At 41.3% G+C, this 26,353-nt stretch overlaps 2 protein-coding genes across 3 annotated transcripts; both read right to left on the reverse strand.

Moving 5' to 3' along the window:
- Positions 1-2,198: 2,198 nt before the first annotated feature.
- On the reverse strand, positions 2,199-9,565 carry slc35e4 (solute carrier family 35 member E4). 2 transcript variants are annotated; one of them, XM_085463599.1, is made up of 3 exons: positions 9,388-9,565; positions 7,865-8,481; positions 2,199-5,095 (listed from the first exon to the last, which is right to left on the reverse strand). In XM_085463599.1, exons 2-3 carry the CDS (start codon positions 8,460-8,462, stop codon positions 4,557-4,559), a joined length of 1,137 nt encoding a protein of 378 aa, XP_085319725.1. In that variant the 5' UTR covers positions 8,463-8,481; positions 9,388-9,565; the 3' UTR covers positions 2,199-4,556. The 2 variants fall into 2 exon arrangements, with proteins under 2 accessions (XP_085319725.1, XP_085319723.1); XM_085463597.1 differs by lacking the exon at positions 9,388-9,565 and having other exon boundaries at positions 7,865-8,498.
- Positions 9,566-11,109: 1,544 nt separating this feature from the next.
- osbp2a (oxysterol binding protein 2a) lies at positions 11,110-25,062 on the reverse strand. The gene is made up of 14 exons (XM_085463600.1): positions 24,593-25,062; positions 23,444-23,649; positions 19,268-19,518; positions 18,963-19,131; positions 18,113-18,233; positions 17,956-18,022; positions 17,736-17,873; positions 17,391-17,636; positions 17,137-17,257; positions 16,903-17,006; positions 16,244-16,339; positions 14,486-14,670; positions 14,158-14,375; positions 11,110-13,822 (listed from the first exon to the last, which is right to left on the reverse strand). The coding sequence occupies exons 1-14, from the start codon at positions 24,751-24,753 to the stop codon at positions 13,683-13,685; spliced, it is 2,223 nt and encodes a 740-aa protein (XP_085319726.1). The 5' UTR covers positions 24,754-25,062; the 3' UTR covers positions 11,110-13,682.
- Between the last annotated feature and the right edge of the window lie 1,291 nt (positions 25,063-26,353).

Raw genomic sequence — 26,353 nt, forward strand, 5'->3', positions numbered from 1 at the left:
TCACAATGAGCTCACCCGAAACCCTGGCTGACTGGGACCCACACCCGCTTACACACCTTGGCTCATGTGATTAGGTAGAGGATCATCAGGGGGTCCTTTGTCCCTCTTTGGGGGGTTACTCCCACTGGGCTTAAATCTGGGACTCTCCACCATTTGACCCTTAGAACTGAAGAAGCTTCTCGGATGAGAGGTGAAACGTCTTCAAGCAACTGAAAGAAGTCCAGACGCTTTTCTTTCCAAGCTCCTTAGACTACGATGACCTGGATGACTGAGAACCTTCACAGACTCTATTCTATGAACTGCACATATGTGAAAGTTTCTGAGGACCTTAATGATACTCACCCCCCACTTTGTTAGGTGCACCTCTTTAGCTGCTTATCAATGCAAATATCTAATCAGCCAATCACGTGATAGCAGTCCAGTGTCTTTAGACATGATGAAGACGACCTGCTGAAGTTCAAACCGAGCTTCAGAATCAGGAAGAAAGGCGATAAAAGTTGATATAAGAACATTGTTGGTGGCAGACAGACTAGTCTGAGTATTTCAGAAACTGCTGATCTGCTGGGATTTTCCCATAAATCCATCTCTAGGGTTTACAGAGAACAGTCCAAAAAAAGTAGAAAATATCCAGCGAGTGGCTGTTCTTGGGCAAAAATGCCTTGTGGGTGCCAGAGGAGGAGGGAGAATGGGCAGACTGTTTGAGCTGATAAGAAGGCAACTGTAACAAAAATAACCACTTGTTACAGCCAAGGTATGCAGCAAGGCACCTGTGACTACACATGACATATCAGATCTTTTATCAGATGGGCTACAACAGCAGAAGACCAAACAGGCTGCTACTACTGTGAGCTAAGAACAGGATACTGATGCCACGGCCTCGTCAAACATGGACAACAGCAAATATGGAAAGCGTTGCCTGGTCTGATGAGTCGTGGTTTTGTGTAAACAACATGAAAGCATAGATCTATCCTGACTTGTTTTAATGGTTCAGGCTGCTGCTGCTACCGGTATAACATTTTCTTGGCACATTTTGAGCCACTTCGCACCAACAACACAGCCTACCTGTGTATGGCTGATCACGGCCATCCCCTCATTCACATCATGGATGTTTAGATGACAAACCTGCAGTAACTCTGTTGACTGTCATATCGATAGGAACTAAAATCTCAGAGGAATGTTTACAGCACCTTGTTGAATCTATATCATGAAGAATTAATGCAGTTCTGAAAGGAAAAGGGAGTCTAACACAGTACTAGCAAGGTGTGGCTAATAAAGTATCCAATAAATGTATTTACAATAGTTAAAAATGCTAATGTCTTCTAAGATGTGTGTTAAGAATTCAGTTTAACCTTCCTGCCTTCTTGGGACCTTTTTGTGCCACTGCTATGTGTTAAATGGCTGCCATTTCCACTGTGTTCAGTGGAATATAACCAAACTTGCCACAGGATAGTTTTTACCTGTCAATGTTAATATTCCAGTGTGAATTCCTTAAATCAGCCTAAAATGGCTGAGCAGCAGAAATCCCCACACCCATCACCCTGGGGACCATTTTCTGCCCATTGACTTCCATTATAAACGCTATTTTTCATCCCCAAATTATCATTATATGATTTTATTTTTTCTTCTTTTCTTGGATGTCAATGAAGACTCAGGGCCTTGAAGTTTTAATTTTTAAATTGCAAAAAAAATGCAAAAAAATAATGGCAGGTCAAAATGTATGTTGGTGCCAATCTTTGGTCCATCTAAAGGCCTACTTATAATGACAATCACATATTACTTCAACTGGTTTTTTGTGGAAATATTTAGTTTCGTTTTTTGTTTTTTGGGGCTTATAACACAGGGCGCTCATGTAATAACACTGGGATTTGAAGGGTTAAAACAACGACAATATAATTAAAACTTTACATGAATATTTCAGGGAGAAGTAGTTTTACAAGGTTGGCTAATTTAAAGTGGAATAAAATATGGATATATGGTCTTTTTATGGCGTTTTTGGGCGTGGCTGAGAATGGTCCCTAGGGTAATGGGTGTGAGTTTTTTAAAGGATGGCAGGAGGGTTAAACTCAGTGACCCAACCTAAGCATATAATTACATCAATTACAAAGGATGTGGTTGGTCTCTCTAACCCCATAACAGGAAGGTGGTGTTGAATTCATTTCAGATATGAATGCAGTTTCAAGAACAAGGCAATTCAGAAATGAGGTGTTTGGTTTTGTTATTTTATTATACCAGTCCATTTTTTTCTTTTCATACATTTGCAGGTCACGTGTACATGGATGAGCCGTATCTTTGCCCGTAAACAAGAAAAACACCTACAGCATTCATCAAAACTGCATTCTCATCTACAGTATGTCCAATTAAGGCATGAGGCAGACATTTCATTCCTGAACCAGTATAGTTTCAACCAGTCATATGACTATAAAATACATAACAAAATAAAATAACTATTTACATCCAACTAACTTTGCAAACAATCAAACACAGTATGCACACAGGAACTGTAGGCTTTTTTTTAAGCGGCGTCTTCGTACCGTGTCAATGCAACAATTGCTTTGTTTTTTTTATCTTCTCCAGACTCATAATCTTCTCAAACATGACAAGAACAAGTAGCCAAACCTGCCAAACAGAGCTGAGACTGTGAAATTAGGTCATAAACCTGCAAACCAACTACAGCTTACCGATTATTAAATTGTCAAAATGTATATATGAACTATTTTATCTGTGAGCGATCTCCCTCGCTGTGGTTTCTTTATGACTATTGAAAAGCTGCTTGATCTCAGTCCTATGAACGCAAGGGGGCATAAGTCCTGTTTAAGAGTTGAGGTATTCAGTACAGTAGCCTAAAACCAGTGAAATGATCTGTTGAACATCACTTTTAAATGTGAGTGGTGTTATTAAGAAATATAAAACCAGTAAAACCATACACACTGCAAAAGAAATTAAATGCAACCATTTTCAACTAATCATGGAATTATAAAAGCATCTTACACGTTTTGAGTAATTTTCATGAATGACATCCTTGAAATGTTATTCAGCTGAATCAACATGCGGCGTTGTTTGCTGTTATTCTTACGGTGAAACATGCTGAAAAAACTGGTGTGTCATACTGAGCCTTTTTCCACGCAGGGCTTTGTTGTTTTCATCTTTTGAGAGCTCACACTGTACGTGAGCATTGGTCGTATCTGGTCACTGACAGAACAGGTTTCACAAGACAAAAAAAAAAGAAAAAAACAGAAAAAAAAAGCTTTAAAGTAAACATTTGGCATACCGTGCATGTAGGAAGGTGTGCAACAAGCATCCGAGGACATTTTGGATGCTTTCTGGAGCAAAAGCATGCAAGCGTCTGCTTTAACACACTCAGACTTTACATGTACACAGCTGCAAGACACTTGAGGACCAAATTCCACAGCATTAAACCCCCTCTGATTATTGCTAAGGCCCTAAAAAATAAATATTTTCTTTCATATAAATATCAGAGGGGGGCTAAAATATGTCATAATAAGATGCTTTTTAAATACTGAGAGTGAAAACGGAACACTTTTTAAAAGAAGTCAGTTTCTCTAAGACGTGCTGGCTTAACAAAGGTTAGGATTTAAGAAGCGACCTTAAAGTACATCTCAAGTCTTTTTTTTTTTTTTTTCCTCCTCAGGTCTTCCAGAGGGAAAAGCCAGCTAAGGTTGAGTGACACTCCTTAGAGACCTTGTGAACCTAATTATCAGTGCGCCGTTGTAAAAGTTGGAAATAATTGGACTAGCTCTACAGAGACCGTCTTTCCAGGTTGGAGCGAGAACAAAATTTAGGCCTGAAGTGGAAAGCCACACTGACATTCCTATAGTAGGACGAAACACAACCTCTTATTAAAAATGTGCTTCAGGAGAGGAAATGTTATGTGGCATTGCACAGAAGTGTCAGCTCTATCCATACTCGTAACTTACCAACACTCACAACAGCAGTGCCTTTGCCTTTATTTAACAAACTACCCACATTACATGTCTACATAAAAAAGCTGCCAAAAACACCCAGTCCCTTACCACAATAGGGCCGGGAGAGTGTCAGGTAACAGTACCATAAATATAGCTTTTTATTACAAATTGTGCCCGCTCAGATCTGAGGCCCCCCCCCCCAATCTATGAGGCTTTACTGTAGCGGATAATATCCACAACAGACACCCAAAACGTTGATTAAAGCCCTCTGGATACGAGAACATTTTCACAGTGGAGTAGTAAGAGTGACAGTGTGAATACCTGATGAGGTATCAATGAGTTCAGTGTGCTCATGCATGCATATACCGCTATAGGCTATATGTGACACGGATAAGGGCAAAAAAGTTACCTTCATTGTAAACCAAAGAAATATAAATAAATAATAATAATAATAGTACTACTAATGCAAAAAGGCAACTTTTCCTCTCTGCAGACTCCAGTTCTGTGTGAATTGGAGATAAATAAAGTGGCACAGTGAGGAAGTCAAAAAAAATTTTTAAAAAACATCTGTCACTGTTGGCGACACTATAGCTGTACAAAGTCACACACTAGGGTACGACTCCTCTTTTCTTTTCAGTCCATTTTGTCTTCCTGTTTTCTGTCTGCGCCCTGATGATGGGGATGATATGTTTTATCAGACGCACTAGCTTTAACCGAGTCTTCTCCACGTGCACTGTGAAAATCCACTCGTACGGAGCTTTTTGCTTTGGCCCTGCGTGCATCCAGGTAGCTAACGATAAATTCTGAGTTCTGATAGATGAGCATGCCAGACAACGTGAGCACTGCGCCGGCACAGCTCAGGGCCGACAGTTCGCTGCCGAAGAGCAGTTGAGACAACAGCAGGTTTCCCACCACGCTAAGGTTGCCGAGGATGTGCAGAGTGACCGCCGAGGTGAGCGTGATGACGCAGCAGCTGGCCAAGTTGTACATGACCGAGCCCAGGCAGCTGAGCAAGATGAAGACCCACAGGTGGCGGTCGTAATGAAGCGGCGACTCAAGTATAGCCCAGTTTTCCAAGGCGAGAGCAGCTATGGCCAAGATGCAAAAACTGGGAATGGACATCAGGTACAGCAGGAACACGGAGTTGATCTTTTCCTCCTGAAGTAAAATACCTATAAAAACAGACAAATGTACACAGCAGTTACAAACAGAACACACTACTTATTCCCATACAGAAAACAGAAAACTAAGCACTGCCCAGCTGTGTCAAAGTAAAGATACTGAGGCACAGCTAGCGGTGTCACAAGCTAAAAAACATGACAGCAGTTCTTTCAATTTAATAGTCCCACACATGCTGTAAGTGCTGGAGATGCTGCACAATAACACCAACGTGGAGCTGCAGGTGCATCAACGGTCTGATGAGACTGGGGATGACAAACCCCCACCCCAGCACATAAAGAGTTTCGTATACAGAAAAGACATGTATACAAATGAAAGTACGCAGAGGCTTTGCAATAGAAAGAGGAAACACTTCAAGCTTATCTAGTCACATCAATGTCCTGATCTGTACTCATTTAGGGAGAATTAGTTTATCTGGTTTACTTTATATTTACATCTGTAATCTCTCTGTGACAGCTACATCTGTTGTAACAGCAATGACACGCACATGCACACGCACACACACTTCAAATGGCTATTACCCTTCAGTCTGTCAAAATGTAATAATGTGTGTTTTAGGCAAGCTGGAAAAGGAAGTCAACACTGAAGTGAAGTTCCTTTAACGACCACTTAAAGCAGTACATTCCAATAGACTCTCATGCCAAAAGTTGCTGAAAATTACAACACTAAACCACATGTTTACAGCCTGATATAACCAGATACATTTCATAGTTTTTATTTTCATAAAATCGCAGACAGGTGATGATTATCTGCTGTGCCTCACTGAGCCGGAGCTTTTACACCATGCTTGTGCTGTTCCTACTTTTTGGAACATGTTTAAAAGTCTACTAATGTTTTGGTTTGCTATGAGGTGCAGAGCATCCCAGAAGCTTGTGCATCAGCTGTGGTAATTAATTAGTGCTTTATTAGTCTAATTAGCAAATATCTCTATCAGTGTGTTGCAGCAGAATGCTGTATGGACATAGCATGCTAACAGAGCCTGCTAGCACTAACTGACAGGTTAATGCTCCACTCTCTCGTCCATATTTGGTCAGGTCTGGCTCACGTGACAGGGGCCAAATGCTAACCTAGAGCCTTTAAAATGAGTCCAGTGCGGTAGTTATGTCCAGCCTTTATATACAGTCTATGTAGTTACCATGATGTGTGAGAGCAGCTGCAACAGGCAAAAAAAAAAAAAAAAAAAAAAAATCTGTATTACTGTAACATTCCCCATTACAAAAGATACTTTTGCTACCAATCGATTCAGACATATTTCCTAGCAAAAACACAGGGAGTACTTTCATAACAGCAGGTCCGTGTGATTTTATGTGCGTGTGTGTCCATCAAAAGGAGAGCGAAAAGCACGTCAGAGGTCATTATGCAAATCTCCTTTTTGGGAAATTTGTGTAATATGCCATGATGTCATGGAAAATCAAACACATTACTGTTAAACAACAAAACTCTAAATGCTGAATGTTTTTAAAAAAAAATGCCCTAACAAAGTGTGTCAGAGTACAAAAATAAACTGCTGCAACAACACGCGTAAGAGGCTTAAAATAGCTTCTTGAAACATGAGACAACATCTGAGGGCATAAAATTTTAGCCATGATTAAAAATAAAATGTTCAGGACATCGTTTACATATTACATCCCAAAAGCAAAAGCAGGACCTACATTTTCCTTCCAACATTTAAACAAAGCAACAAGCAAAAAACATCTTCAATTTGTTAAGAAGGGATTTAAAGTGATGACCCCTGAGGTTATGAGCGTGCCTGTACCTCTGCTCCACCAGGAACAGTGTGCAGCATTACATTCCTCTGAGCAACCTGCATGTCTGCTTCTGCAACAGACTAAAGACAGGGCCTCTCTTTATACGTGTGTTTAGAGACTCTTTTTGTCCCTCTCTGACAACCACATTCTTATGAAGACTGATGACGTTGCGGAAGCTAAGCTACCGATCTGTGGCGCAATCGGTTTGCAGCTTTAAAGCAATTTATGTAATGAAAGCTCCAGTGAGAGCTCAGAACATTAGGTGAATGAGTACACCGGACAAATGCAGCGAGGGCAAAAGTTAGTCCACATGACATCAATCTAAGAAAGGAATCTCTCGCATGTTTTTTTTCAACTGAAAGCCATTCATTTTTACCTCATTTAGATAATCCAATCACGAACTTTAAAGGTCTCTTAAGAATCATTTAAGATTTAACAAAGTCAAGCAACAATCTGGCCTTTATTATTATTTTGGGGGCATTTTAGGTCTTTATAGCTAGATAGGAAAGTTAGAGAGTGAGGGACACACAGGACTGCAGAGAAGAACCTGACTGATTTGCAATTCAAAAACTTCTCAGTTTGTGGTGGATTTTCTGAAATGTTGAGTGTACAAAAAGCTTATTCAGTAAATCAAAACCTGAGCAGCAAATGTAAAGAAGATAAAATCATCTTCATAATGAAATTAAAGTTTATATTAGAAACCAAAATAAACATACAACAGATCAGCCAGCCACTGGGGCATACCACAAAAACATATGTGTTTATTTATCACGTTCCCCTAGCAACTGAAAAACCAGCCAATGTGCCATTCCGCCTTAATGCTAGGGTGCGTTTATGAACGGAGAAGTGAATCACCAAATTTCTAAGAAGTTCCAGGACCGCAGACGGCTGCAGTGTCTAAAATGCTCCCTGATGTCAATTGGGTTATTGTTTTCTTTAGCAACGGGACAAAACAACATGTCAGCTTCCCAGCATGGCAAAACGGGACAGTGATGCAGAGAAAGTGGTACTCACTCTGCTGGATGGACTTGACTCCTCTCAGCATGGTTGCTGCGAACACAAAGAAGCAGCCAGTCTGATCGAACTGGACCTCTCCCATAATGCTGAAAGAGGCTCCCAGGCAGATGGGCATCATGGCTGTGTATTTGATGATGTGATGCTGCTTGCCTAGGATCAGTGTGGAGATGGCCAGGGTAAAAAGCGGGGTGGTAGTGTATATCATTTGTGCAAATGACAGCTGGACATAGTTCAGACCCATGTTTCCAAAGGCGATGCTGGCACAAAACGTCAGGCTCAACAGGAACACCTTACATTTTGCGCTGGGGGTCAGGTCCTGCTCTCCGACCCCTCTGTGGCGGATCACCTGCAGCTTGATCAGGCCGTAATCCACCACTATGGCTGTCAGCATGTGCAGAGCTGACAGCAGCAGAGGGTACCTGAAGTTGTAAACGGCAAATATCCATTTGTTGAGACTGGAGATGGTGGTGCCGGTCACCAGCCAAACAATGACAGCTGACAGCAGATGGAGCATCTCTGCGGGTGGCCGCCTCCTCCTCCTCCCTGTCTCTTGCAGGGTCGCCTCGCATTTTGAGAAGCCATCGGCGCTGATCATGTTCTTATCATTGTCCTCTCTGCAAGGAAAACACATGTTCAGCTCGCACCTCTCATCTCAATCACAAATGGATGATAAAACCGGCTGAAAGCTGCGAAAATAACCGAGAGGCAGCTCTTTTTACCCACTCTGCGGTGTCAATGTTTCCCAGTAAAAAACAGAAGTGCGTTTTTCAGCACCGCCTATAGACACGTGTTTCTGTTTTACATGACGGCCTGATTGTGTAACACACCCCTGCGTTGGCAATATGACATTATCCAACAGTAAGACAGCCGGAGGAGAGGAGCTCGGGGCGGGCTGGAAAACCGTCCGCGCCTTCCAACACACGACGGGGAATGACTGGATTGGTTATTATTATCCCGACGTGTAGCAAAAGGACCGCAAGTGACGAGCCAGTGAGCTGTAAACACGATGAGGCATGCCGTGTGCCTGTCATTTAAAGCCAATAAGTATTCATCTACACATGAAATCAGGGGAATTATGTTTTTCCCGTTTATGCAGGCTACAAATAGCATCTTTTTCCCAGCTCTGGAGAAGCAGAGCGAGAACCTGACATCAGAAGCGACATATAACGCTAAGTGCAGCGCACTCTGACAACATTTTATTCATGGCCCTGAGCGCTTTAAATTTAACAGTTTTAGCCAAAACAGAGGGGTCGACAGCCTCACACAGTTTAACAGTAATGTGTCTGAAGTTATCTGACCTCTACTGTGGACTGGCACTTGACACCAGACGGCTAAATGCCATTATGCTCATGCTAACGCTAGCTAGTGACTCAGTGTTAGCTAACAGCAGGTTGTTAGCTACAAGAATATTAAGGAAAAAAGGAAACACCCGTTTATCCTACAGGCTTTGCGACGAGTTAGAAACCAATTAGATACACCTCAGAGATACTTGATTAGAATAGGAGCTTCGCCGCTTTTACCTTGTTCTGACAGCATCCCCAAATCTCCGTCACTCGGTCACCAAACTGTCAGGTTTGTGTCATTGGACGGTTCACTTAAAGGGCAATGCTACTGTTTTTAACTGTGTTTGTGTAGTATGTCATAGACCGGGAGTGTCACGCTCATTTTTAGTTCACGAGCTCCGTCTAGCCCAGCCAGCTTAATCCTAAATGGGTCAGATTGGTTAAGAACTGAGTAATTGAATAAAAATAGTACAGCCTAGGATTAAAAAAAAAACCTGTGCACGACAGTAGTGCAATAATAAGTAATATGTACTTTAACTATACCAATCTTAAAAACCGGCTGAAGGTGTATAACAAAAATAATTGTGTAATCTTATGCCTGACAGGAGTGCTCACCAGTCACAGAAAGAAGAGTTGTTGTACAGTTTTATAGAGAACAGTAGGAATGATTCTCACACCTCTCTCACTCTCTGATACCTTGATAGATGGGTATCAGTTCTTTTTGAGTTATTACTCTCGCTATATATGCATATATATAAAGTACAAAGGATAAAATTGAATAGAGTTCCTGTTTGAAAAGCAAATGTGTTTGGCACAGCAGTGCATTCAGACAATGATTGTGCTTGCTGAAGGTGCCGGACAGGATAAGTTAATTAATAAATAACTACAAATTCTGACCTTACGCCTCAAAAATCTGATGCCACCATCTCAATGTTGCAGCAGAAATCAATACCTAACGAAATTTTTTCAGAGCTCTACTGTAAAGTTTGGTGATCCTGTATAAACTGTAGCTTTATTTTCCTGGCTAACAGGAGTGCCACCTTGTGTGCTCTTTTTGCTTCTGTAGCCCATCTGCTCTAACATGTTGTACATTCAGAAATGCCCTTGGGTGCAGCAAGTGGTCATTTGACTTACTGCAGCCTTCCTTTCCCTTTGAAACAGCCTAGCCATTCCCCTCTGACCTCTGGAATTTAAAAGGCATTTTCACCCAGAGAACTGCTGCTAACTTTATATTTATCAGACCATTTTCTGTAAACCCCAGAGATGGCTGTGTGGGAAAGTCCCAGTAGATCAGCAGTTTCTCAAACACTCAGATCAGCTCAGACCAACAACCAGCCACATTCAGAGTCACTTAAAATGTCTTTCTTCCCCATTCTGATTCTTCACCGTGTCATCTTGACCATACATGCATTGAACTGCTGCCAGGGGCTTTAAACTTTAATGCACATGCAATTGCATGATAGTAAATACAGTGAGCATGGAAAAATGTTGAACACTGTTGCATCTGTCAATCACAGGCTGCCCATCATCTGGTTTGTAAAGGATTGCTGATGAAATGAGAAAAATAACTGAAATCAAAATACAAATTTATGTTATCTGCCAAATTTGTAAGAGAGCATCTTTCACTGGGGCTTATGGGTTCAGTTTTATTCTAAAAATCTTGGATCTTGGGTAAGTCTTCAGGATGTACTTGGAAGCATGTTTTTACACCTGTGCATTACTTCAGGTGCTGCTGAATGAGTTAAGGGTTAGTTTGCATGTGCACTTGTAAAATATGCAAATGTCTTTTCCATGACTCATCGTCACCATAGCATTGGTACAACAAAACAATCACACTTGCATGTTTAATATTTTTTTTCTAAAGAAGGTGGAGTTTAGAAATAATGCTTTCAGTTTGTAGGGTAAACCTCGTAAATCCATGTAGTTCATGTACGAGTGACGGCTGAGCACATGAGGAAATTCAGTTATTTACTTTTTATTTATTCTTTTTGAGTAAACAACATTAGTTAAACAACTAATACATTTTTTACATGTTTTTGTAGATCAGGACAGTTGCTTTGGACTCAAGAAAAGCTCCAGACAGAAATACCCACTTTAAAGCATTGTGACAAACTCTGTTTTCTTCTTTATTACCTGTGCTTTGTTTGACAGAAGATTAAAAACCACTGGTGTGACAGTAAACGGTTGCACACTGGCAGCTTTAAGTCTTTATTTGAGCTCAAAAATGTAAAATTTCTGAGGCAGTCGGGCACAAAAGGTGTTTCAGTAACAATCCACAAACAGCTAGCTAGGTGAAGAGGCCTAGTGCACAAGCAGTCTAAAACCATGCATAGCTATACTTTGCTGTGGACTTTAAATTATAGAGCATGTCCTGTCAGGTAAACATGACATTGTGCTTTATTTGATCAACATTTCATTGCATCATTTATGTACGCTTATAAACATAAGATTCATTATTTAATTTACCCAACATCTCCTTAGCTGGTATACAATCATGACTTGTTATGTATACATAATAGAGATTAATATATGACAACATGGATGTTAAAGCACTGTATATCTTCTTCAAATGATACTACGATTTTATTTCTAGTATATTCTAGCTATTTACAGGCCAAAACCAAACAGGCAGCCATATTTGTGCATCATGCCCCGCTGTAATAATACACAGTAAACTATAAATAAACAGGTTATAGAGTGTATTTACTACCAATTTACACAAGTGCTTGCCTCCGCACAAAAACGTGAGCAAGTGTAATGTTTTTGAGTGATATGATGAAATAATGTTAATACAACTTAATATTTGGGCTGAATAAAACAATTCCCTGATTGGGGAGTGTTTTGTTTTTTTTAAATCACAAGTGACTGTGCAGGATTTCTTATTGCTAACATAATGCAAATGAACAATTTTTAACATACAAATAACTAATAGAGTCATTTGCAACCATTTTAAGCAAGGGAACAGGTTCATTGGTACTTGCCACAATGGTAAACCCTGATAATGGGTAAATTTAATTTTAAAAACAATTACTCAGTTGAATTTACCTGGAGGTATACCTGCAGAACCGTTTTAATCTGTACAAAATCTTTTTTGTTTCAATGAGGGGGTTACTGGGGAGTTGCTATTCTGTTACATAATTAAGGCTAAAATTGCCACCAGCAGCAATAATATCTCCTGCTGAGGAAAATCCCAAGATTAGCATATTTATACTTACGGTTTTGTTTAAAGATATTTGATGGGGTACTCTAGGTGCCCTGGGCTGGTTGCCGGTCTGTTGCAGGGCTAACACATGGAAACAGATAACCAACACTCACATTCACCTGCAGCTATTTAACCTTTAATCATCATTTAAAAAGTTAAACTGATGCAGCAACATCCTAAATTTTAGTTCTTGGTAATGGCGGAGCTCCAAAAATCCTGGATCCTACACTGCAACTCGATTTTCCCCTACCTGGTAAACGTTTGCTGCTGGATCCAGACCTTAAAATCAGTCCATTGCAGTTGACTCATTAGGCATTTTGATGTGAAACAGCAGTTTCTCTGGAAGAAAAAGTTAAACCTGTCCAGATGACTGCTGTGGAAGAATGAGTGCGAGTGGGACTAACACTCCTTTCAAGCTGTTTACAAGTGTTAGCAATTGATGAGGGAAGCCCCTGGTGGCAATGAAAATAATATCATGCAATCTAATGAGCTGGCAGTTTTGTCTGATATGAGGCAAAAACCTTTCAGCATCTTCAGCTTAAGCAGACTTTTTTGAATATAGAGTTTTATATAGAGTCCAAGCTGAGATTACACAAATATGTTGTTTTAGTCATTTTCTCACACTCAGGCTCCTCCAGGGTCAGTGAAGACATTATTCAAGTGCTTTCAGTGGGTGTGTGCTGCTCTCTGCTACTGACTTAAATGTAACAGTGACGGAGGTGGACATACTGTAATTTCAAGATTATGGGAGACAACGCAATTATCTGTAAAAAGATTTGGTGGAGTGACTGTTCTTTAGAGGCCAGTCAGACAATAACTGTTAATCCTTTCAAACTGCAGTTTGTGCAGTTTTGAGAAACAGATTAATAAAGAACACCAAGAAATCATAGGGATTGGTCTTGAAGTCTTCTAGCACAGAAGAAGGCTTTGTCCTGCTAAATTTCTTTTGAAACCCAGCATCACTGGGAGATCTCAGCAAGTTGTGCCAGTTTTGAAGAAAATAAGACATCGGTCTTCAGCCTAGAATTATCCCCACACACCTGATCACGTGTACACTAAACTCCCTTTAGTGTACATATTATTCGCAGCTCTTAACTCTCTTATACTGAGGCCATGCATTTTTTTGAAATGCAGATATAACAGAGCAAGAGCAAGTAAATTAGGAACCAGATGTTTTTGTGCTTGAAAATCCCTGGAGAGATTAGCTGTCTCACTCACTCACACATGTACATCCAAACTCATACACACAACTCTCCATCCTTCAGAGTATCCTTAAACCACGAGGAAATGCTCAGCCTGGCTGATGCTGTGGAGCAAGAGGCATGTTGTCCTAAAAGATCTGAGGACACTGGCTCCAGTCTTGTCTTTCTTTGGCCTCCCAGTAGCCGCCTTTGTAGATAAAAATGTTATCGCCTGTCTCGTCTGTCCTCTTCTCAAACCACAGTGGCTGGTAACCCTCAATATCTTGCCCTAAAGACAGAACATATGTGCTCATTTTCAGGATATTGCAAAGTTCTTTCTTCATAGACTCTAAATATTGTAAAATTTGCCAATTACTGCATGTTTTTGTCAGGTTTTGTCAGCTGTTGACCAAAGCTAAAGATCAATAGTCACTCATTTTATAACAACAGAGCTTTCATCTGTGCTCTTTGTTTCTAAATAAGGAAAAATCTGTTATTGCTATGAGCTCACTGCAAAATAAAGCTCTGAACAGCTGCTCGATATGTGCTGAAGGTTGGCACAAATGATGCAAAAGCCAGAAAAGTCTTTGTCATCACTGTTCTTGTTCATTTCCTTGCACTCACCCTCCTCCAGGGCCTGGTTAGCTTGCGCCCTTCTTTTCCTCTCCAGTCTCTGTCGTTCCTCTAGACGTTGCTTCTGACTGTTGGCTTCATCCCACAGACCAGCCTCCATCAGCCGCTGGTCTGGCCGCAAGCGACTGTCAGTGGGTGCGACGCCCTCTTCTGGCTCATTTAAGGTCAGTGCCAGAGAGGAGAAAAAGTGCATGTTCTCTGCATTTTCTCTGGAGGACGGATTAGAGAACTCAGTGTGACAAAAGATGCAGACCGAGAAGGAGAAATAGCACACCGACACACTCAATCATTAAGATAGAGCACAAAATGTATTACATACGGAAGGGGATATTTCTTCCACAGCAGTTTGGGCGGAAGAGTCTGATAAACCGTCTTTTGTTTCCCTTCGGAGCCTCCGCATCCTTGGCTGCTATCCACTATCTTGGCACTTTCGATTTTGTCATCCCAGGTTCCGGACAGGATGTAATGAGCTGTGCCCTCTCGGTCCTCTACCACTCCTGTCACCTAAAAATAACAAAGAACATAGCACACAAGAAGAGATCAGCCCTCATCGGGGTCTTTAGGTTTTTATTTACTTTCTTTTTTTAAAATCCATTTTAGTTTCAGTTTTTGCTGTTTGAAAATGTCCGACTATGAAACTGCATGTGCACTAGCTAATGACATGCGACTGGGAAGCCATATGAGAATGAGAGCGTGGTTGCATACCACAGAAACAGCATTACTGGGATTTATAAAATATACCTAATTAATATCATTGCCTGTGATAAGAATTTATTTTACCCATGCCCTTACATCCTGCCAGTACCTTAGATGAGCTCCGAAATCATGTGAAAAACAGGTGGACAGCCAGCTTTTCAGATGGGGTCTGCCCGAGTCTGACCCAGCTGATCCTCTTTTATTTCTTCTTCTTTTAATTATCCTGTTTTCCTATTCGTGTTAGTTACTTGTTCTATGTTCTATTATGCCGTGTGAGAGAATACTGATAAGCAGGTTATATAACCTTATTCACTTAAGTGTTTTAATTAAATATGTTTAATCATCTGTTTTGTGTATGACTGTGTTTTTCATATTTGTGATGGTTCGGGGTGTCTGGGGATATCAATGCCCTACCGAAGGGTAGACAGCCTAGAGTGACAGTTGAAGATATTTTCTTTCGGGAGTGATTCAGGAATTTTTTTTAGGAATAGAAAGAAGTTGTCATAACAAGGATGAAGCTGGTTTCTCTCTTTGTGCAAGCAGTCGTTTCCCTCTGATGCATCAGCTCTGGTTAAACCTGACAGCTCAGTCTACTGAGATGTAATTTCCACAACATAAAGTGAAGACACAAATCAGCACTGGAAATTAGTAGAGCTGTTGCTGCTGAACACTGCTGCTTTTCTCCATTAAGGGGGATTTTCGCTGCGTGTTACTGGTTTTAAGGCTGGCAGAAATAGAAAAATAACTCATGGAAAAAGAACCGTGAAAGGCAATTTGGCGTTCCAAAGGGAGATATGCTGCTAGATGGAGTTTTCAGCCATGTGTTTTGGCTCTATGTAACCTCTTGGGTTAGAAGAAAAGGCCTACAGACCGACTGTAAGACTATATTTTACTTTAATCTCTTCCCAGCTCTCTGGCTGTTGGCTCTTGCTGAGAATATTAATAGAAATATTGCAATCTTTTACTTTTGATATTTCTTTCATCTTTTTTTTAAGCTGTTGTTTGGTTCAACGTACTTAAAATGTGCTTTAAATGTATTTAATTTATCACACATTTTTTGCCACCCCTCCTGAATTTTGCTGCCTTTATGATCTTTAGTGCTTCAACACATCATAGCCCTCAAAGAGAGGTTCTTGTTCTGTTAGTTTGACACTTTGTGCCCTCCTTTTTCTTATTTCTCCAGCTGTAAGGTTGGTAATCCTTGTTTTAAGTAGGTTATCCATTTTTTTCAATATTCAATATTAGTCAATATTAGGAGAAAGTTGTATCTGTTAAAACAGCATTACAGATTCTCTCTAAAGGGCTTGTGTAGCAGTAGACATTCGGCAAATGTAAGACTGAGTTAATGTTGTAGTTGTCTATTAGTTCATCAGAAACTTACTTTGCGTGGGACTTCCCTGGAAAAGTAGCTGTAGGGGGAGAATTTAAGACGACAGGTGTCCTTGGTTGTGGTGTTTACAATGTCAATGTCCCCAGACTGCCAACAAGAAAAAAAACAGATGTGACTTAAAAGTGTACAGTGACTAAAATTACTTTCCTTTATGCTTGGAAAAAAAAGAAAGAAGAAATTTTGCTTTTGTTTGCTGGATGCTTTCCTTATTTCTTAAGGAAATTACTTTCAAATCAGTTGCTGTGGATCCTGTTTAGGCTTACCACTTGTTCAGTTTCCCCAGATTTTTTTTAAGGATATGCCAAGTTTCAGCTAATATTGTCACTGTTGGTCCAAAATTATTATTTTCTGCCTGTCGAACTGTGTTATCTATATATTTTTTAATATATTTGATTAAAGAGATTTAGCAAAAAGAAATGGAGTACATAGAGATGCAATTTAAATCCCTTCATTCAGGTTGTTTTTTTATCCTGGAGTAATTCATAGGCCCATTTTAACGGAATAAACAAACAAGCATAAAAAATATTCCTCTGAACATGATAAGCTACAAAGACTAGTCCACAAATGAATGACAAAGAATCTAATACATAAAGAAAAAATGTAAAGGACCTTCAGAAAGCTTTGCGAACTGCTGTCCAAGAGGAACACACCTGATCAATCCAGAGCTTCCCTACAATAATATTGTGCACTGTGGAAGTCACTTTGCTCCACACATAGTGGTTTCCACTCGAGTGGAACTGCAGGTGAATGTTTCCTATGGTAAAAAAAAATGCATACAAAACATCACACAGACATTTCAGTGTATTTATAAATCAGATCTCAGATGTAGTAGCATTTGTGCTCATATAAAGTGACTGTCATCGTGAACACTGACTGCTTCTTACCTAACGGCACCACTGAAATATATTTCCCACGAAATTTGCTGTCTATAGTGATATGCTGCCACAGGGTCCATCCTCGCTGTGACGTCACATGGTGGGCAGCAGCTGGTGGGTGATGACTAACCTGAAAGTGAATTGTATCAGCTGGTGTCAGTAGAGCCAATATAAGCACAATATGTTGGGTGTTTGCTCTCCTCTCCATTGTTTATAAAATGTGATCAAAGACGCATAAACGCAGTAATTAAGTGATTCCTTGCCTGCTCACAGATGGAGCGATAACCATACTCATCCAGCCGATCCAGCTCATAAGTCTCCCCCTGCAGAGGGTTGAAAGGCTTGGCTGTGCGATGGACTGTGGTGGAGTAGGAAGAGACAGAAAAGGCAGCCACCAGGCACATCTGCTCCAGGGACGAGTCGCAGCGAGCGGCCCGGTCCAGAAGCTCACTGTACTCCAGATCCTCAGTCAGACGCTGGAGCATCGACAGCGGCTCGTTGAAGTTTACCTGCAATTGCACATTTCATACACATCTAATTAAGTTCCCGCCACATTAAGCTTTGACTAGAGCTCATTAGTGGAGAATGCAGATTTGTCCACTATTTACAGGCATGGGTATCTTCGATAGATCTTTCCCAATGCAATTTTTCATGATGCTCCACAGGTTAAGGGAGTAATTTGGTTTGTCAGGAATACGGCTGCGCCTTGTTCTTCGTAGCTGCATGTGGTTTGCGCCTGAGGTGTCCTGTAGAGAAAAGGACAAGCTAAGATGAATAGGGCTACTCAGTAAAGTGTTTTTCATTAATATCCGTATTCTTGTGACGTACATTCTCATTGTGAGTCCAGTCATTGGGCACGCCTCCACTCATCATACTCTGATTACTTCCTGAGCGCCTAAGTGAAAAAAACAAATATTAAAAACATTCACAAAAATAGCTCAGCGGGTTAGACATACAGTAACTGTGTAGAGATGATGCCTCTCACTTGTGCTCTATGTTACCAGTAGCAGTCACAGTTATGAACGCAGGTGAGTCCTCCATGGCATCGAAGAACTCTGCCTCGTCATTCTCGTCGCTCGCATCTCCCTCCTGGGATCGCTCCACGCCTACGGCAGCAAGCACAGGACAGGTCAGCTGAGAGTCCTGCACATCCTCTACATCCACACAGGAAGTAGCAAATAATGGAGACTAAAAAGACTTGTATGTTTGCTTCAGGTAATAGAACTTTCATTAATACTTGCCTCAAAGCGGTATGAAGAAGTTGTTTAACTATTAGTAGCTTCGTAATGTTTGCTTTGCAGGTTGCTTTTAATTGACATGAGGCATTTCACATAACTAACATATAAAGGTCTTATTTACCTTTATAAATGTTATTTACAGCAGTTAATGATTGTAGGTGTTCTGTGTTCACACTCTGTGCACTGCAAAAAGGCCTTCCATGCTCAGAGACACATACGCACAAGCCCAGGGACGATTAACAAACACTGAAGCTACACTTCAACATCAACATTGGCCGCTTTGTTACTTTTGTGCGCAAAGCTCAGGTTGTAACCATTAACCTGTTAGCATTAGTTATACCAAACAGAAAAAATGTGCTCCCAAAGACTAACATTGATCACAAAAACAGTAAAACATAACAAACTACATCAGAAAAAACAAAAATCACTAAAATAATAGTTTATTTGTTTACTGTAGTTTCTTATGCAGATTGTAGATAAATATGCTTAAAAAAAGGTTAAAGTCTAACTCAAGTAACCTGTCTGTGCACCACCCGTTGAAGAGGCCCATTTGCTCTTCGGTGACACAGGATGTCTGGGAGACAGACAGAGTCTCACCTGTATATGAGGTGGGATTCTCCCTCCAGGCTCTTTCTAAGCTGTTATGCTGTTTGGCTAACTGTTCGATGGTCTCCTCCAGATGGTGACGCTGTTCTCTCTCATGCTGCAGGGCCTTTTGCCACCTCCGACTGTGAGATTCTGCCACGTCCACAAAGTCACGACAAGCCTGAGGTGTGAACACAAAACACATCAAAGAATGCGGGCGGCACCCTCAAGCTCTATTCCCCCTTTGTTAAAAAAAAGCATTTCTGCTAGCCTCCCATTAGAGTGGCTACATACTGGGGGAGAACTGAATGGCTCACATTGATCATAGCATTGGAGGTGATGCGAAAGAGGGTGGCTCGCTCATTAACGGCTTTCACTTTGTCTGTGCTGTCAGTGGATCCACGCAGGTCCTCGAGTTCACTGAGGGAGCGCTGGAGGGCAGCACCATGCTTTCCTATCAGCTCATTACAGGTGCTCAGGTCATCTAGCTTGCTGGCCAGAGTCTTAAGCACCCCTTGGGTTAGAGTACGATCCTCCTGAGGTACTGGGACTTCATCCCCCGAGTCATCTTCAAACACACATGCACAAAAAAAAAAAAAAAAAATAGAGCCAGGACAGAATTTTATTCATTTACTAAAATAGCATCATTAGAGGTTATTACATGTAAACAGAGTGGGTGTTTGTGATGGTGTAGTAAACAGCGCACTGGGATGTAATGGCAGATTGAGAAATGCATTTAAAATTTAGATCGAGACAAGCTGAGAGAGCATTAATGGGGACTGGCTAGAAGAAGATATTAACACTTCACACCCTGATCCACCACAAATCTTCCTCTCTACAACACTGGAAAGCTGTGAATGAACACTGTTGCCCTGGAAACGTAGGTCTGTGCAATCAGGACGCAAGGCTATTTTTAGAGGAAGAAGGAGGAAAAAAAAAGATGACGCACTACCCTTTTCTCCTCTGTCTCCCCCTCACTATCTCTCTCTGTACCCGTTTGCTGGAGTGAGCCAAACCATCAGTCTGAAGCTTTAATGGAGGAGTGTAAAGAGACTGGGCTGATTACAAAGCATCATGGAGAGATTTATGACAATGCTTTTACCTGAAAGTATCTCATTTACAGTCCCATTTTCACTTATGGAAAGTTAGGCGTAACAGTTTTTTGTACCTCACTTTGCTTATTTATGTACACACACACACACACACACACACACACACACACACACATATATATATATATATATATCATTGTCTCGTCCCAGGATGAGACAAGGAACATCCAAGAATACATTGGGAAGATGGCCCCAACTGACCGAGTGCTCAGTGAATACCTCAGACAGCAGAAACCCAAGAAAGAGGAGGGAGACGAGGAACCATCATGGAAGGACAGGGCCCTGCACGGTATGTACCACCGGCAGATAGAGGAGGTGGCTGATATCCAGAAATCCTACCAGTGGCTGGACAAAGCTGGACTGAAAGACAGCACAGAGGCACTAATCATGGCAGCACAAGAACAAGCTCTGAGCACAAGATCCATAGAGGCTGGGGTCTATCACACCAGGCAAGACCCCAGGTGCAGGCTGTGTAAAGATGCCCCAGAGACAATCCAGCACATAACAGCAGGGTGCAAGATGCTAGCAGGCAAGGCATACATGGAACGCCATAACCAAGTGGCCGGCATAGTGTACAGGAACATCTGTACCGAGTATAACCTGGAAGTCCCGAGGTCAAAATGGGAGATGCCCCCAAGGGTGGTGGAGAATGACCGAGCTAAGATCCTGTGGGACTTCCAGATACAGACGGACAAAATGGTGGTGGCTAACCAACCGGACATAGTGGTGGTAGACAAACAGAAGAAGACGGCCGTAGTGATCGATGTAGCGGTTCCGAATGACAGCAATATCAGGAAGAAGGAACACGAGAAGCTGGAGAAATACCAAGGGCTCAGAGAAGAGCTCGAGAGGATGTGGAGGGTGAAGGTGACGGTGGTCCCCGTGGTAATCGGAGCACTAGGTGCGGTGACTCCCAAGCTAGGCGAGTGGCTCCAGCAGATCCCGGGAACAACATCGGAGATCTCTGTCCAGAAGAGCGCAGTCCTGGGAACAGCTAAGATACTGCGCAGGACCCTCAAGCTCCCAGGCCTCTGGTAGAGGACCCAAGCTTGAAGGATAAACCGCCCCATATATATATATATTCATTTTCTTTGCATAAGCACTTTGAAGATTGAATGATGCACCTGCTCACAATTCTGTGCTCTATTAAAACTTCTTATGCAGTATAAAAACAGACCCATATCTATAGCGAGCAATAAATGCCAAAACAAACAACCCAGCTTTAAGTTCATGTAACTGCTTCCATCCTATGCAATGAAACTTTTCTAGGTCCTGCTGTGCTTGAAAGAAAGCCTTGCCTATGTACGGGACATAAACTACTTCAATCTAAAGGGGCAAAGAAATGAAAACAATCAGGGCAAAGTGGATTAAGAACGTCTCTGGAGGAGAAGATTAAAAATGAGAGGGTGAAAAATCCTTCAGGCATCTGTAATGGTTTCATGACCCACATATATATAGAGAGAGAATAATCGCACTCTGCTGGTGGAGCTCAAGGTGTTAAGACGCTATGAATCTGCGATCTGAGGCCATCTGCCATCCGATGTTTTTATATGGAAGTGCTCGGACATAGAATAACAGTATACATGTAGGGCAGAGGGATACTGGTCTAGTCTGTGCACTGACTGGTTATTTTCCACACAGGACTTTGGAGAGTTCAATTGGTGACTCATCGTTGAATCATTTAAAAAAAAAAAAAGAAAACACCCACAGGTGATAGCGGGAGCATCAATATGGACACAGTGTGGGAGGAGAGAGTTAAAAATCAGGGGATGCACTGTAAGCTTCCTCAGCATGGAAAAACCATTTAAAGTCTGACTGTGTGTGCTGAAAGCCGGCTCCAGGACAGGCTGTTTGGATTCATCCTCACGCTTTCATCTTGTCTTCAACACCAGCGGGAAACATTATTTTTTCACAACACACCTATTTATACATATTTCAGAGGAGCCTAAAGATTTTAGTAATAGCTATTATAAGACAGACAGATGCTGTTCGAATCGACTTTTAGCCAATTAATTTGTCCCGCTAATGAGCCCAGATGAAAAAGCTCACTCGATGATAATCTATAATCACATCACACCAAAAAACACAAGGCACTGTCTCTTCTTACACATGCACACAAGCACATCAGCCACAGCTGTGTGAACGACACATAATATATGGAACATAAACCTATGATGAAAATAATTACCCAAAAACATGGAGCAGCAGCACTTTAAGACCATTTCTGGAAGTCTTAAAATGCATAAAACAGTGTAAATGGGCTAAGCTCTATATTTGAACCAGTATTTCATGTACATCTCACACATCCGAGTTCGAACATTTTACACAACATTTTTGGGTGTTGCAGACATCAAATCGAACTAGGCAACGTACACAGAGACGGTTGACGACGGCTCTGCTGTGCATGTGCAGTAAATTAAAGGGACTGCCCAACTTACTGAACTCCATAAACATAAAGCTATGATTACTAATGCATACATGGATGCAAAAAAAGCATGCAAGCAAATGCACGGCGACTGTCTCACTTCTAATCCTGCCACTGGTAATATAATGAGCAGGCTACTTACAAGGTGACACAGTCACTGAAAAAGGCTGCCCTCGTGTCTTCCTATTGTCCACAGAGTGTATAGTGGAAAAATATTTTCAATGAAAATGCTCACACCCTCCTGCTCTCTCTTTTTTTTTTCTCTTACCCCTCCTGCTTTCAGAAAGGGGAGGAGGAGTCTACAGGAAGGTCATTTCATTCAGCACTCACTGTCGTCATAGTGAAGGAGACGGGGAGGGAGAAAGGAGACAGCGTGGTGGGGAGGGTAGGTGGCGGTAGCTGCATGTGTGATTCTGCATTTGTGTAAGACAGAAAGATGCTCTATTTGTCTGAAGGTAAAAAAAAAGGGAGTATTAGAATGATCATAGCTGAAGGTGAGGTGTAATTTAATATGACAAGATTAAATACAGCTTCCTCTTTTTACCTTTAATCACACCCCTTGCCCCCAACGGACTGTTCTCATAAGGACATACTGAATAACACTGCCACCTTGTGTCCTTCTGTTTACATAACTATAAAGTCAGCACAGAGAATGTGTAGAAATCTAATATGCATTTAGGAAAATGGGTCTTGGTTGTGTCAGCCTGCATTCATGTTACAGCTAAAATTAGTTTGACTGCTTCAGAGCTTCTCGGCTGAACCATGCTGTTCCTTTAAAGTGCAAATTCTGGTGTGGGTGTTTTTGTTTAAATCTCCCCCAAAAAACCCAAACCCCAAAACAACAACAAAAGAAACCCATAAAATAAAGGTACATGACAGAACAGTAACACTAACACTACACTAAAATTTACTGTCCAAAAACACGAATCACAAAGAGTATAAAATGCCTGTCTCACCTGAGTGATGCATGAGGAGAGTGGCGTTGGCTTTGGCCTGTTGCAGTGCTGACACCCATTTCTGGCACTCTCCCTCGGAGGTGGCCTTCAGGTGGTAACTCCGGCCTCCGCTGGTTAACACCAAGTGGCAGGTGTCGCCCACCTCGATGTGCGCCGTCGCCAGGGGAATTGTTCCCCGACAAGTGTGTGCCATCTCTGCCTGAGTCCTGAGGGGAATAACAGCAGCGTGTAACAGCAGAACAAAAAAAAAAAGGCAAGAATACACCAGCCTCTCTGCTCAGCTCCATGCTGATGTGCCCCATTTACAAAATGGAGCAGCTCCATTTTTGACTTATTTCAGTTTTAAAAGAGTCGCAATAAGTGTCATACCAAACAAGTTTAAGTTTCCCTCAGGAGACAACTCTGGACAATATGTACTGTAGGTTAACAATGACAGCTTTGCCTTGCATGACTTACAAGGCTAAATTTCTGTCCATTCGTCCGCCCGTTCGTCTATCTATCTATCTATCTATCTATCTATCTATCTATCTATCTATCTATCTATCTATCTATCTATCTATCTATCTATCTATCTATCTATCCTCTCTGTCTGTCTGCCTATCTATCTACATAGAGACTACATATAAAATTATATGAATACTATGTTATATATTATTAGTTGTATTATGCTAGGGCCAGTCCCTCTAGAAAGACTAGATTGCTGTTCACTAGATAGATATTTATTACCTTATTATATATAATAATGTAATAATTAATATATCTAGCACTCTATTATAGAATATAATACTATAGAAGACTTTTATGATATGATATTTCAAGAAATATGAATTTCCTGTTGGGATCAATAAAGTTATTCTTAGAGACAGGCAGCATCTATCTATTTATAGATAGATAGACGTAATAAGTGCTATTAGACACCATGTTTAAACTTATATAGTTTTTAACATCGTTCACGGGTCATCTCATTGTAGTTATGACTCATGTGATTTTCATTTATTTATTTATTTAGGCTGCTGTTACTAAACCTCTTCCTCCAGATAAGGTATGCAAAAAAGTTTAATTTCCTTTTAAATAAAACTAATTTCTGACATGCTGCTAACAGCTTCCATTATTATTTCTGATATTATTAACTGAGTAAATCACCGTCACCTGTAGTAGGACAGCAGGCCGTTACTGAGCACGAACCACCGCCTCTGGTAGCCCTTCAGGTAGTTGGTCCATTTAAAGAGCCAGCCTTTGTGGGTATCCACGGACGGGAGGTGCAGCCCGGGCAGAGTCGGGGAGGGTAAACTCTTCACCAGCTCGTTCATTTGCCCCTGTCGGCCGGTGCTCCGGCGGGATGGACGGAGGAGAGTCGGTGCAGTTTCAGTGGACTTGCTGCCAGTCAACAGCTGTACCGATAAGCTAGCTGCGAGTGAGCCAGATTATTGCACTGCAACACTGTACCCTTCGCTTAAGCTACTGCCTGCTTGCAGCTGTGTGGTGATGAGGCAGTGTGCCCCTCCACCCGGAGACACTTTGAAAATGTCGGCTGTTTCAGGAGCCAGGGCGGAACAACAGAGCATACGAAACTACTCAGAGGTTGCACTTTGACTGCGTGCAGGGACAGGGGCAGAGGATGTGAAGGAAGGGGGGGGGGGGGGGGGGGGGGGGGAGTGATGACGTCCTTCTCGCAGGGTTGTAGCATAAGGATGCGGGTTTGTGTGTGCGCGCGTGCGCGTGTGGCATATGGCATATTTCTACATCGCTGCAGAAAATCATTGCAAAACCACCGAATCACATTTACAGAAGTCTTAATTTAGAAATTGTTGTCGGGGTTGTGAGCTGAAACACACTCCGGAGGCAGAAGTTTTATAATTCAGAGTTAAAAGATTACTTCCAAATCAAATCAAATCAAATCAAATCACTTTTTATTGTCACATCACATGTGCAGGCACACTGGCACAGCACATGCGAGTGAAATTCTTGTGTGCGAGCCCCACAAGCAACAGAGATGTGCAAACACAACAACACAAACGAGCAAAATACAAGAATGGCCAACCTGAAACTAATAAATATATGTACAATATATAATAGTGTATGCATTTCTGGATGTGTATACTAAATATTTTCCTACGTGTGTGTGTGTGTGTGTGTGTGTGTGTGTGTGTGTGTTACTATTTAATTTTTACAAATTAAATAGTAAAAAAATAAAATAAAATAATAATAATAATAATAATAATAAAATATATAAAATATACAGAGTTGAATATGTGCAAAACAAGTGGCATTTATATACAGTGTGGAGTGCATATGGGCCCTCAGGTGCACTGCGAGCGTGACGCCGAAAGAGGACACCGTTGCTTCTTTACGTGCCTGTCAGGGGCGTTTCCAGAGTTTATTAAATGGGGTGGGACTGCTTTAACAGATATTCAAGCTTATATGCAGTCCTCTTATTTTATATTGAGTATGTCAAGTAGCAGTTTTTGTTTTCTTCTTCTCTTCTGTTGTCACTTTCTGTCTTATGTTGCCTTCTTTGTGATTTGTCCTGTCTACTTTCATGCCACCTATATTGAATATAATCATAGACTTCCTTTATTCGCAGATCATCGTCTGCTTTTTGTAGTCCAGTGTTCTTTATATTCCTTCTGTGCTTCTGGATGTTTCATAGCATTTACATGTTGCTTGCTCCTCATTTGGATTGTTTGTTGATGGTGTCTGATTCCCTGTATGTAACCACTGCCTGTTTTTGATTAAACTTCTGGATTTTTGGACTCTTATTCTGTCTTAGAACAATAAGTGGGTGCTCTTGCTCCCGCAATGCTTACAGAATAACAGACCCTCTTATTTAAATACTAAGTAAATTCTACTAAAATGATAAATGCATGAAAATTATTTTTAAGATGAAGGTATTAATTTTTTGCATTTGCC

Source organism: Copadichromis virginalis, linkage group LG7 (assembly GCF_057382275.1).
Source record: "Copadichromis virginalis isolate Kocher_CV1m ecotype Utaka linkage group LG7, C_Virginalis_male_GT1.1, whole genome shotgun sequence".
NCBI classification, from domain to species: domain Eukaryota; kingdom Metazoa; phylum Chordata; class Actinopteri; order Cichliformes; family Cichlidae; genus Copadichromis; species Copadichromis virginalis.